Source organism: Daphnia pulex, chromosome 5 (assembly GCF_021134715.1).
Source record: "Daphnia pulex isolate KAP4 chromosome 5, ASM2113471v1".
NCBI lineage: Eukaryota > Metazoa > Arthropoda > Branchiopoda > Diplostraca > Daphniidae > Daphnia > Daphnia pulex.
In genome coordinates this window covers 4,969,849-4,981,418 of record NC_060021.1, presented here as the reverse complement: position 1 = coordinate 4,981,418, position 11,570 = coordinate 4,969,849, and the positions used below count along the sequence as shown (strand labels likewise).

Sequence of the window (11,570 nt, the reverse complement as noted above, 5' to 3'; positions counted from 1 at the left end):
GTCGGTTCACTCGACTCGATCGTTTCTCTTTCTTTGCCCCCCCACACACTGGAACGGCCTCCATCCCAGTTGCCCTATGCGCTGCGTCGTTATGGCATTCGCCGAGAGTTTTGGAAGCAAAAGGCCACGACGCTGCCAACATTTTGGACCCGACATCGTGGTTATTGGGGACGTCACACGCCAAAAAGGATACACGACGACGACGACGACGACGCTGGTGACGTCAATCAAACAAAACCTGCAGGCAGCACACACAACATCGACGACCGGTAATAATAATGGGGCGTTATCTGATGGTCCAACAACATGACGAGTCACGCGTTCGCCAGGGCGGACCCATCCTTTTTCTTTCTGAGAAATTCAAGCTGAAACAAAAGACAGGAAAGAAATAAAACGAAACTTTTGGGTTGGTTTCCCGACTAGAATCGCAAAAGCTGACAGTGCATGTGTCCGGTTGACGCCTGGCAGAGCCCAGATTGAACAGCTCACAGGAAAAAAAGAAAAGTGTTGAATGGGGCTAGTAGTAGGAATAGTAGAAGCATTGTATATAGTTTAGTTACACATAAGCAACAGCACACAGAAGACAAACCTTCCATTTTCGCTCTCTGACTCTCGATCCCGCTCATCAAAAGGGAAATATCCGAAATTTTTAAATTCAAAGCGAAATTTTGTTAGTGCTCTTCTTGCTCGGTTGTGTGTCGATCCGGGTCTACGTATCCATGGGAGCGTCCAACTTCAAGTGGAATTCGATGGCATTCGGCGAGGTCACGTCAGCCACGATCAACTGCGCACCATCTTTCAGTTCCAGTTCTAATACCAAATAAGAAAATATATGTATAAATAAAAAGAAGGGGGAAATATGGAAATAGAAACACACGACGCGATATTGCTTGTTATTTATACGTCTCTACTACGCCTACGGGAGAAAAACAGGAGCCAAAAATCCTGTTTTTGGCCGACTTCTTTCCTTATTCTTTACCGACCTGCTCCATTTGTAAATTATAAATATAGTATACACCAAGTAAACGACGACGACGACGCCGGCGACGTCCAAAGTGGATAATAAAACAAGGGGGGTGAGAGCCGCCGCCAGGAGCGAGACAAGAGGCTGCAGGGGCAACCACTACTTTTACTAGGACGGCGTCGTCGGCGTCGGGGCGACTATTAGTAGTACCTTTGAGTGTTTTCTTGAGATTAGGTCTTGTGCGTTCCTCGATGCTGCTAACGTTGGGCAAGTAAAGCGTGCGGTTGCGGCCTTGTTTGTCGGTGGTCGTCACGCCAGGGCTCTTCATCTGGTAGGTCGTCGATAGGTGTTCCATCACCTCGCTGAGTCGTGCGTTCTCGTGGAAGAACAAATCTTTGGGGATCTGAGAGCAGGCCACACAGCTCTCGTTCCTTTCCGCTGCGTACGTGTAGGTGTAAATCCCTGCGGATGTGACGAGCCAAAGGAAGGAAGGAAGGAGAGAAAATAAAAATACAAGAGATTGAGAAGAGCTGACGCAAAAGAAAGAAGAAGGAAAAGTCGAAAAATACCGAAGAAAAGGAAATCGAAAAAGGGGGAAAAAAAAAACCCGTGCCCAAGTGCGTCTGCGATTCGCTGCGATGCAACACACACACACACTTGACTATAAATAACGTCGGCATTCGACTCCTTTGAAAAGAGATGGAGGGTGGAGAAATGGCAGAAAGGAGAGCAGCGAAAATGCAAGGAATTTGTAAAATGTCGCTAACCGTCGGTATCGTTGAAAACCATGTAGTTGTCCAATTTGGGGGCGCAAGTGGAGGCCAGCTTGAAGACTTCCAAGGCACAGGCCGCCGCCACGACGGCATTGGTCGACGCCACAGCCGGAATGATGTGCTTAACAACCCCTTGGGCCAAACGATACGTGACTCCGAGAATTCCTGAAGGGAAACGAGAAAGTCTAGAATCGATCAAGGAACACTACACACTACACACATACACAATAAAAGAAAAATAAACCAAATCTTCTTTTTTTTTTTCTTCTTTTCGTTCTGCCGCCAAAATAAAAGCAAAACCTCATGAAAATTGTAAAAAAATAAAATAACATTTCAAGTAATATAACGCTTGAGCGATTGTGTGTCGTCAAACCCGAAAGAGAGGGGTGGTTGGGGGAGGGGGGATCTATCGAGAGAGACTATATTACATACCGTATTCGCCGGCTCTCTGCAGGGCTTTCTCGTAAATCCAGGAAATCTTGCGACATGGAACACGGGAAAGAAAAAGCAAAAACAAAAAAACGGTGAATAAGAATCGTCAGTTGAGTGGAATACAGAATAAGAAAGGGTAAGCGGGACAGGAGAGGTGGGAGGGAATAGATCTAGCGATGAAATGAAATCACATGATTTGGATCGTCGCCATCGATCGCGACTTCCTCGCCGAATGGATTCTCTTTAGGCCACTGGAGAAGTCGAGCGTATTCGATGCAGTGCTCCGGCAACCGAGGTGTATGGGCTATGGTGCACAGCGGGAAGTTGATCTGTGGGCGTTTGTCGTGAGGGACAAGAAAAAAAAGAAAAAGGGAAATCACTAACCGAAAATGAGAGACAATCATCAAATGGATTCGTAAACAAATGCCATGAAATAAAGAAAAAAAGTGACGACTTTTGAAATGAGTCCAAAAGAAAAGCTATCAAGCGGAGGAGGAGAGTTTAATACTTGAGGTGGGAACAGATCCAAAGTGCACTCGATGCAAGCGTTCATTCCTGGCAATATCACTCGAACGTTGCCTTTGAATCCCTCAGTTCCGCCGTCCACCAACGGCGTAACGCTAGCATAAAAAGAAAAGAGAAGAAAAGCCGTCAAAACGAAATGGTCAGCATGAGAATACATCTGGCACGATATCCCCAGTAAAGACCAAGTCTATTATAGCCCAACCTCCCACAACCCACCCAATGAGATACGATAGTCGTTCAACCTTCCGGCGTTCATGGGGAGAATTCGAATCAAATCCTTGAATGGCCATTCAGTTTGCAGAGACATGACGGCCTAGTAGTAAATACCTAGAAGGGTCAAGTTCTCCATCCTCGTATGTGAGCAGGCTGATGAGCATCCCGTTGATCCAGCGGCGGGCGATAATCGAGTCAAGCCCGCAGACGACAACGTGGAAGCCAGAGTAGAAGTCCTGGTCGTAGTCCTGGATTTTGGCATAGTAACTGTAAGCGGACAAATGTTTGGCCAACCATAGTTAAGGATGACATAATCACAAGCAAGGACTGCAGTTAATCGAGCGAATATAATTTCAATCCGGAGGAAAAACCAAATTAAATGTGGCGACTTCTGGCCGGCAAACTAATTGGCCCCGACTCTCTTCGAAAAAAGATACGTACGCAGTGACGTTGGCCAGTGGGATGCGTTCGTTGATAAAGTTGGCAGCGACTTCAGCTTTCGGTCTGCCAACATCCGAGTGACGGAAAAGGAACTGCCGATTCAAATTAGAAACGTCGATAGTATCCATATCGATTACGTGGATGTTGCGGAAGCCCATTAAAGCTAAATTCTTGAGCAATTCACAGCCCAAGCCACCAGCCCCTACAACGAGAATCTAAAGAAGTAAAAAAAAAAGTTAAATGACACAAATTGTCACGAATAATTTTCTAACATTTGAATTTAGTTTTTTTTTTATTTGATGCACTATTCTCACTGACCTTGCAAGATTCCAACAGAAAATCGAGTGTTTCATTTGAGGCCTGAAAGTCTGGATGAGCCAATGGTCCACCTCGCTCCAAGACTTTTCTCAAGTGGAACCATCTGCCATTCCAGCTAGTGCTACTCATGTTGATCTACTTCCTTGGATGAAATAAAATTATGTGAAATATTGTATTTATAGATTCTTCATATCAAAGGCTAAGCAGACTACTGAAGCTTGTAGGCTATAACCTTCCTTCAACTACATAATTTCCAAGGAAAGAACAAAGTCTAGAAAAAGTAAGAAAGTACGAATCACAGTGAGATCTTACAAGTCTTGGAAGCACTTTACCACTATTTCTTCACTCGTACTTGAAATGTCTCCACTCGAAAATGAATCTTTGTACCTGCTCGATTAATTCGCTAATTATCCTTCGAAAGTATCTTTGAATATTATGAACGAGCAGACGACGGTTAACAATCGCAAATCTCTTCCGCCATCACCTAGTGTCGCTCTCAACAGTTTTCTCCTGCGCGCGCGGGAGTTTCGAGAAGTTCAAATTATAAAATTATAACCGAGGATTCTTTTTTTAAAAGAAGATTAAAAAAAAAACAACCATAGGAGCACCAAAATTATTGACCAAGGAAATTTGACTAACGATGAGGAGAATTAAAGTAAAATAATAAAGTTTACAAGTCGTAAACTTATTCTTATTTATGGAAAAGATTTTTGAATGCTTGTAAACGCAACATAATTGAATTATTTAGTAATTTACTAAAAATCTGTTTTTAAAAATCTATAATTTTTGATAATTTAAGAATTTTATCTGGCAAATTGGCAATGCAAATTGGCAATGCCAACATAGCCAATATGGCAACACCGGCACCCAGGTAGCCATTTTTGTTTGATTCAATAAAATTTTCGAACTCTCAGCAGAAAGTAATTTAAAATTTTCTAGTTACTTTATCCTATTCCTATTACCTGTTACTATTTTTGTGTTTTTAGTTTATTGTTAAAGTGAAAAGGAGAAAGGAACAGTTTTAGAATTTTATCGAATATCAAGCAAAAAAAAAGGAAGGAAAAGTATTAGTATAAATTAAACAAGCAGTTAGTGTTTGGTGCCATCTGTCATACTGTGTATAAGCATACAAAATTGTTTTACCAAAAATATGACATAGTCTAACATGTCAGATGTACAGGTTTGGTATAGTTTTTGTAAGCTTCTCTAAGAAAATTGTACCACGCTGAACCAGGGAAAAATCAATACCACACTCAGGGTCATTGACAAATGTTTTCTTGTATAATTGTGCAGTATTCAATGAAAAAATATGTTTGGAAACATTTTCTTGAATTAGCCTAAAGTAGTAGGCTACATGTTTTGTTTTTTTAAATTTTACCCAAAAATTGTTGAGGAAAATGTAAGGTAGAAGACCTTAGTGATAAGTGATAACTAGCCTTAAATGATGTGTATAACATTTAAGACATTATAACATTTAGTTGTGCACAAATATTTTTTGGGGTGTAAACAACATCATACACAACATGCATTTTCTGAACTTGACATACCTTTTCTTTTTAGGAAGGACACCTTCACCTGCATCTTGTGTCTATATGAGACAACAAGGTGTGATTGTTAAAAGCAACTTGCGTCATTGGTACTCCAAAAAATAAAGACATCGATACTGAGAAATCCACCGAGGAAATATTCCATCTTTACACGGTAGCACATTTCCATTTTTTATGATCATACGTAAAGTAAATTTGTTTACGTATTATATTTTTACCCCCCGTCCCATCTATCGGCTCGTCTATCGTCTATCGAAAAATTCTAAGAGAAGAGATAAAAAGGCGGAACTTGGAAACAAAAGGCGTTAATATCCAATGTGTCGGTTAAAAAAGTACAGCATTAACGCCGATTTAACGAAGTGGATGAAACCGAAGGCTTCACCTGGGCGTTGAAATGAGCTTTAGTAGTAGACTAGAAGTAACGACAAATTTGCGGAGGAGGAACACATAAAAAATCTTTACAACTTGGAAGTGAACGACGTTCAGAATATTAGCTAAGATATTAAGCTAGGACGCAAACTGATTTAACTGAGCAAAGTCTTTCGCAAATTCTTTTCTAACGAAGGTTTAAACTAAATAATGAAATATTTACTAGTTTATTATTACCAGCCTGGTGGTAACGCAGCTTATCTAAAAATTTTTTTTTTTAAGTATATCGATTGCGTAAACCATTATTACAAAAATCTTCCATTAGTACCATAACAGAAAATAAGTTTTTCATTTTTGTTTTTTATTTATTGTCCAGTACGGGCATTCGTTAAAAATCATAGCCTAGCCATATATTACATTGGCAAAAATGTCCAGAGATTTTATCTTGTTAAGTAAGGTTGCGCTGGAGCTGTTCTTTTGAATTGCCTATTTAGTTATTAATCTACCTGTTATATGAGTGTACGCACTCTCCTTTTCCGACAAAATCCATTCCCTACGGCGTTGCTGAATAAAGGTCATCTGACCCCTGATGTATAATTCGAACCCATACTCTGATACCCCTTGAATGCATTTGCTGGTGCCACTTGATCTTTAGGGACAAGGTCACATACCTCGGCTTGGGGTGGAGTGGTGGACTTTGGAGACAAAATGGGGGGAGTTTAAAATCGAAGATTCTCAAACGATCCCCTCAAGTCCTAATGTCACTTGCCTTGTGAGTTCTGAGTGAGGTAGTGCTTGTGATTCATCGATTGGAAGTGACTTTGATTTCAAGACTGGTTTATCTGAGCTCAAATGAGCATGCTGGAAGCTAACGATTCAATGTGACGTGTTTTTTATTTATCAGGAACTCTTTTCAGCTGCCAACTCCTATATATGGTGAGCTACTTATTATATTGTTCTTTTTACCGATAAAGTAGTTGTGTAAAAAGTCTGTTTGAGCTGGTCATCAATGTTTATTGAGTCAGTGGTTTGACCACAGAGTGATAAACAACACTATTTGGGGAATTCCTTTATTGCTTAAACTTTATCCAGCAGTCGCGATGTACTTTTTTAAAGACGATCTTAAATCAGTTCCATCAAAGTAGATGTTGTGCGATTATAATTCTCACTGCAACTGCACTGCAAACTGTTAATTTTACTTCATTTCACTTCTGATATGAAATGTAAAGTAGTCATTGAAATCGCTAATTCTTGTAGACCATGGCCCAGCCCGATATACTAGTTGAAGTGGACATAAACGAAAAGCTGCAACCCATACAGAAAAAAGCATTTTTTTGCACACTATGCGACTACAGTACGGACTATCGCAGCAATTTGACAGTTCACCAGGTGAACATACACAATAAGAGAACCGGCACCCTCGAGTGTTGCGATATTCTTTTTTCGGACAAAGAAGCATATCAACAGCATGTGACAAAATTTCACCCTCGAAGGTACTTAAATTAACTTATGCGTTTTGGCCAACCGTGATTACCGTTTTCACAATTTATTTCTCTCTGCCTCCATTCAGATATCGGTGCAAAATCTGTGATCAGAGATTTTTCAACTCCTCCAAGCTTCGACAGCACGAAAAATCATGTGCCAAAGTCAAGAATTTCACCTGCAACATTTGTGACTACACTACTTTAAGTCGAAAGGCGCTCCAGGAGCACAATCTGAAGGTTCACCAAACTGAGAGGAATCCGGATCTGAAGCCGTCCTCTTCTTCATTAAAAATTCCTTTCAAGATCAAATTGCACAAATGCACCGACTGTTCGTTCAAAACAAAATGGCCGAATAGTTTCAAACGGCACATGGACTCTGGGCACAAGATAATTTACAATTGTTGTGACAGTCGTTTTTCAAGCAAAAAACTATTGTACCAGCACAAATTAGCTTTTCACGCGAAAAAGTAATAATCGAATAATATTCAATAATTTTGAAATGTTTCCCTACTAAGCACTTCAAATAATTTTCAGGTTCTCGTGTTCAAACTGCGCAAAAAAATTTAGCAGTCTTTTACTTCTGCAACGCCACCAGATCACACATTTTGATCAGCAGACATTCAAGTGCAATTTCTGCGACTACGTCAGCTTATGGAATTCAACTTTGAATTCACACATAGCAAAGAAACATCCAGACATCTCTACCTCATCGTTGTTGGAAGGCCAGCCAGACCAGCGCAGCCACTTGCCCGTCAACGATGATGTTTCTGATGAATGTGGTTCTTCTACAGAGAACAAAGCTGCTTCTGATGTTTCATCGGTTCGATTGCTCCAGACGCCACGAAAGCAAGAGGCTGACAAAAAAGCTGAATTCAACAATGAAGATAAACTAGCTACGGCAAGTAGGAAGCAGTATAGTAGGAAGCGTAAATCTGCCAACTCCATTTACGGTAAGGTTCACTATCGAATTTCGGTTCACTTTGGTACATTTTATATTCTATTTTATAGGTAAAGAGAACTTGGATCTTAGTGAGATATGCGATGCTAGTAAGAACGACGGCGGTGTTGTAGTTGAAGAGCAGCTGAAGATAAGGAGAAAAAGCCCGAGGAAAAAGCAAATGGATGCAAAATGTCCATCGACTTCGAAAGCCGATTCATCCATCCCATCTTTGTTGGATCGGTCACCTTCTCTTACCGATCGTCATTCCATTGAGTCGGCTTCTCGCAACGGTACATCATATTTTTCAAATTTCATCAACATTTTGGAACAATTTTTTGTTTTTATACAGATTCCAATTGCGAAATTGTTGATAATTCCAACCGTCTGTTACTTTTGGATTCTGATTCCGATGAAGAAGCCAATCATTCGGTTTTACAAACATCATCGGTAATTGTTTAGTTGATAGAAAACTATAAAAAGCAGAGTAGATAACGCTAGAGGGGATGAAATTAACATATATTAATGTGAAACCCATTTTTGCTATGACGGTTATGTATTCCTCGATAGTTATTTCTACTTAAGCAATAGATTTTGCCCGCACTTGACTTATTTTAAGTTAAGATGCGTTGCTCGTATAAATGTGTGTTTAATAAAAACATTTAATTGTGGCATTCTGGTAGGTTATGAATGAATCTCAACCCCTTCAAGCTGATTTGAAAGGAGAGGAAGGGAATTCACCGAAGAAGGCTACCATATATTCCTGCACGCAGTGTCAGCATACTACGATATGGCGCACGTCTCTGAAGCGGCACATGAAGGTGCACGAAAGTGAAAAAATCAACAGTACACCAACAAAATTGTTGTTGACCCCGGCGCCCCAACCAAAATTATCATCTAAATCGGTACAAGGAACAATGATGAGTTGTTTTCTTTGTCCATACACCACGAAATGGCCAGGAAATCTACAATCGCACGTTGCCAAGATACACGGTGTAAAGAAGTAAATGAAAGCTTAGATTTTATCTATAAATTTTCTCTAATTGTACGTTTTGAATCCGTCTGCTATTTAGATTTAAATGTTCAGTCTGTCCTCAAGAATTTAACAGCCCATACATCCTCAGATATCACCAGGCTGTCCATTCTGAAAATGACCTATTCAGATGTAGCATTTGTGAATTTACCACTTCACGTAAAGGTTATCTCAAGATACACGTGGCTAAGAAACACAAACGCAAAGACCAGCATTCGCTGACATTGCCGATGGACCGGGATCCTATGGAGTCATCGATCCTCAAAAATTCTGTTGGCCAACTTCAACCTGCACTAAACTGGGTGGTAGATAACCTGCCGCTCAACCAGACTGAAAACGAAATAAGTCTGAATGGAGAAAGCTATGTTGATAGGTCTATTTTGGAATCCGGTCACTCTTTTTCACCTCAGTCCATTCCGTTACCACCGAGTGCAGTACGACGAAGTGGACGTCTGGGTATCGAGCAAGCAGCGTCTTCTAAGAACGGTACAGTTTAAAACAATATACCTTTTGATAGTGACTAGACTTGTGCAATTATTATTTTTATTATTTATAGCTTCTAATTGCCAGCTATTCCCTCCTGGGTCGAAAATGGCGATAAGCCCAATCCATGACGAAGCCCGTCAATTAAGAGCACAAATATCGCTAGCAATGACCGTGTCGGCTGTACTGCCTCTTCTCCAACGTTTATTAGAAATGTCGTGTTACCTCACAAACCTAATTCGTGAATCAACGGAGGCCGATTTCCGTTGTCACTCCATCGAATCCTTCGAATACGTATGGAACACTACCAAAATAGCTGTTGTCCGTTGGGAAGATCTGAAAGGCTTGACGAATCAAGACACTTCACTAAATGCTGTCCGGTACGCCTACGGAACACTCCCTCTGTTTAGCAACTGGGAGAAGCTTGATCACCTCGAAATGTTGGGAAACGTCATTCTCTTAATCATAAACACCGTGAAAAATTCGCAATCTCTATCGCCGAATAGTGAGTCACCATTAAATTGTTCTATACTAAATTTTTCGTATGGCTCATTGCCTAAAAAAATTATTCAAGCTAAAAATAAATTAAAAATTTTTTAATGGGATTTTTTCGTTGTTTTAGATTCTGAGTTCAGATTTCTGAACACAAATTTATCCTTTCAAAGAACAACGAATGCTTCATGCCGATCATCTAACAATGAATCAACATCGACGAATCAAGTTGAGAAGCGAAATGTCGCTTCTGTGGCAGAAGGGATATTGACAAAGGCAGCAAATGTTTCGGCCGTCGATCCGTCGAAAGAGAATAATGTGGCCAATTTGAAAGAATTTTGTCGATTGGCCAACATAGCGATGTGGCAAAACACGAAATGCCGAACAAGAAATGGCTGTAGGGATGATAATGGTGACTACCATAGCATGTATCGTTATGGAATTGGGTAAAGCACTGTTTTTGTTTTGTTTTTTAAGTTTATCAGCATTCGATTCATCATTATCATTTGTTCTTTGCTAATTAGGAAAATTCTTGGTCTTTATTGCCCAGCTGATGTAACACATCTCAAGTGCTGTGGGAAGGTGTTTGATCTCCGCGAAATGAAAACTCATGTGATTCAATACCATAAAACTGGCCAACCTGGACGAACGAAACCATCTATTTCGCCTGCCTAGATCCACGTTCTGCTAACTAAAATTAACATACTGACTTACATAATCGTTTTATTTTTCCCGCGAAAGTGTGATTTTCATTCGTAATTTAATTTTAACCAGCATGAACATGAACCATGTCCATGTAGAATTACCATTTTAGAACGACCTCATCAATAAATTCCTCCTCAGAATTTTTCTTATACTCAGTGGATTTATTTCTCTGAGCTAATGTTTTCAAATTTTTAAATTCAAAATTTTAATTTTCCAACCGGAAAATAATTTTTGCAACAATATTTATCAGGCAGTGCTGCAACTTGTTTATTTATATTGAATATCGTCTGCTTGTTTTCAATATTCAATTCAAGCATGAAGGAGGAAAATAGGAGACGCTGCTCCCATAAGGCCCTGCAGAAATTTTTGAGGCCATGATGATATCTGCCTCGGGCAGAATTTTCGTTCCTTTTTCTGCCACCAGAGGCGGAAGAGTAGCGAAGTCTGTGAAAATCTAGGCTTTATTTTGGTTACCACCGTTCCGGACTTATTATCTGCTAGACTGCGTCAACCCGTAACGAGCGAAAGCCCAGATTTTTACAGACTTCGCTACTCTTCCGCCTCTGGTGGCAGAAAAAGGAACGAATCCTTCCCCTGAGAAAGATATCATCATCGCCTCAAAAACAAGTGAAGCGGACATTAAGTTGCGGTCATGAAACTCAGACGGCGTGTTACAAGAATCCTCTGACAATCAAATGTAAGTTCCCCAAAGAAGTCACTCTACCCGGTTGCGGCCATAAAGTTGAAATCGCTTGTAGCGACAATCGTTGAATTATTTTGACGAAATGTCGTCTATTTTTAAATAAATAAAAAATAACAATTAAGAAATTATCCTGTTTATTTTTGCGGCATGA

At 40.2% G+C, this 11,570-nt stretch overlaps 2 protein-coding genes across 13 annotated transcripts; one reads left to right on the top strand and one right to left on the bottom strand.

Moving 5' to 3' along the window:
• Positions 1 to 524: 524 nt before the first annotated feature.
• Positions 525 to 4,171, bottom strand: LOC124194992 (NEDD8-activating enzyme E1 catalytic subunit-like). 8 transcript variants are annotated; one of them, XM_046589428.1, is made up of 10 exons: positions 4,054 to 4,171; positions 3,667 to 3,808; positions 3,349 to 3,563; positions 3,022 to 3,174; positions 2,678 to 2,789; positions 2,361 to 2,498; positions 2,170 to 2,215; positions 1,732 to 1,902; positions 1,175 to 1,426; positions 525 to 810 (listed from the first exon to the last, which is right to left on the bottom strand). In XM_046589428.1, the coding sequence occupies exons 2-10, from the start codon at positions 3,793 to 3,795 to the stop codon at positions 710 to 712; spliced, it is 1,317 nt and encodes a 438-aa protein (XP_046445384.1). In that variant the 5' UTR covers positions 3,796 to 3,808; positions 4,054 to 4,171; the 3' UTR covers positions 525 to 709. The 8 variants fall into 8 exon arrangements, with proteins under 8 accessions (XP_046445384.1, XP_046445382.1, XP_046445386.1 ...); XM_046589426.1 differs by having other exon boundaries at positions 3,979 to 4,129; XM_046589430.1 differs by having other exon boundaries at positions 3,667 to 3,937; positions 3,999 to 4,124.
• Positions 4,172 to 4,491: 320 nt separating this feature from the next.
• LOC124194991 (zinc finger protein 236-like) lies at positions 4,492 to 10,856 on the top strand. 5 transcript variants are annotated; one of them, XM_046589421.1, is made up of 13 exons: positions 4,497 to 4,586; positions 5,227 to 5,367; positions 6,487 to 6,518; positions 6,840 to 7,075; positions 7,153 to 7,533; positions 7,601 to 8,016; positions 8,075 to 8,296; positions 8,356 to 8,453; positions 8,687 to 9,006; positions 9,077 to 9,522; positions 9,593 to 10,024; positions 10,142 to 10,457; positions 10,536 to 10,856. In XM_046589421.1, exons 3-13 carry the CDS (start codon positions 6,516 to 6,518, stop codon positions 10,684 to 10,686), a joined length of 3,021 nt encoding a protein of 1,006 aa, XP_046445377.1. In that variant the 5' UTR covers positions 4,497 to 4,586; positions 5,227 to 5,367; positions 6,487 to 6,515; the 3' UTR covers positions 10,687 to 10,856. The 5 variants fall into 5 exon arrangements, with proteins under 5 accessions (XP_046445380.1, XP_046445377.1, XP_046445379.1 ...); XM_046589422.1 differs by having other exon boundaries at positions 4,519 to 4,537; XM_046589425.1 differs by having other exon boundaries at positions 4,526 to 4,846.
• Positions 10,857 to 11,570: the final 714 nt, after the last annotated feature.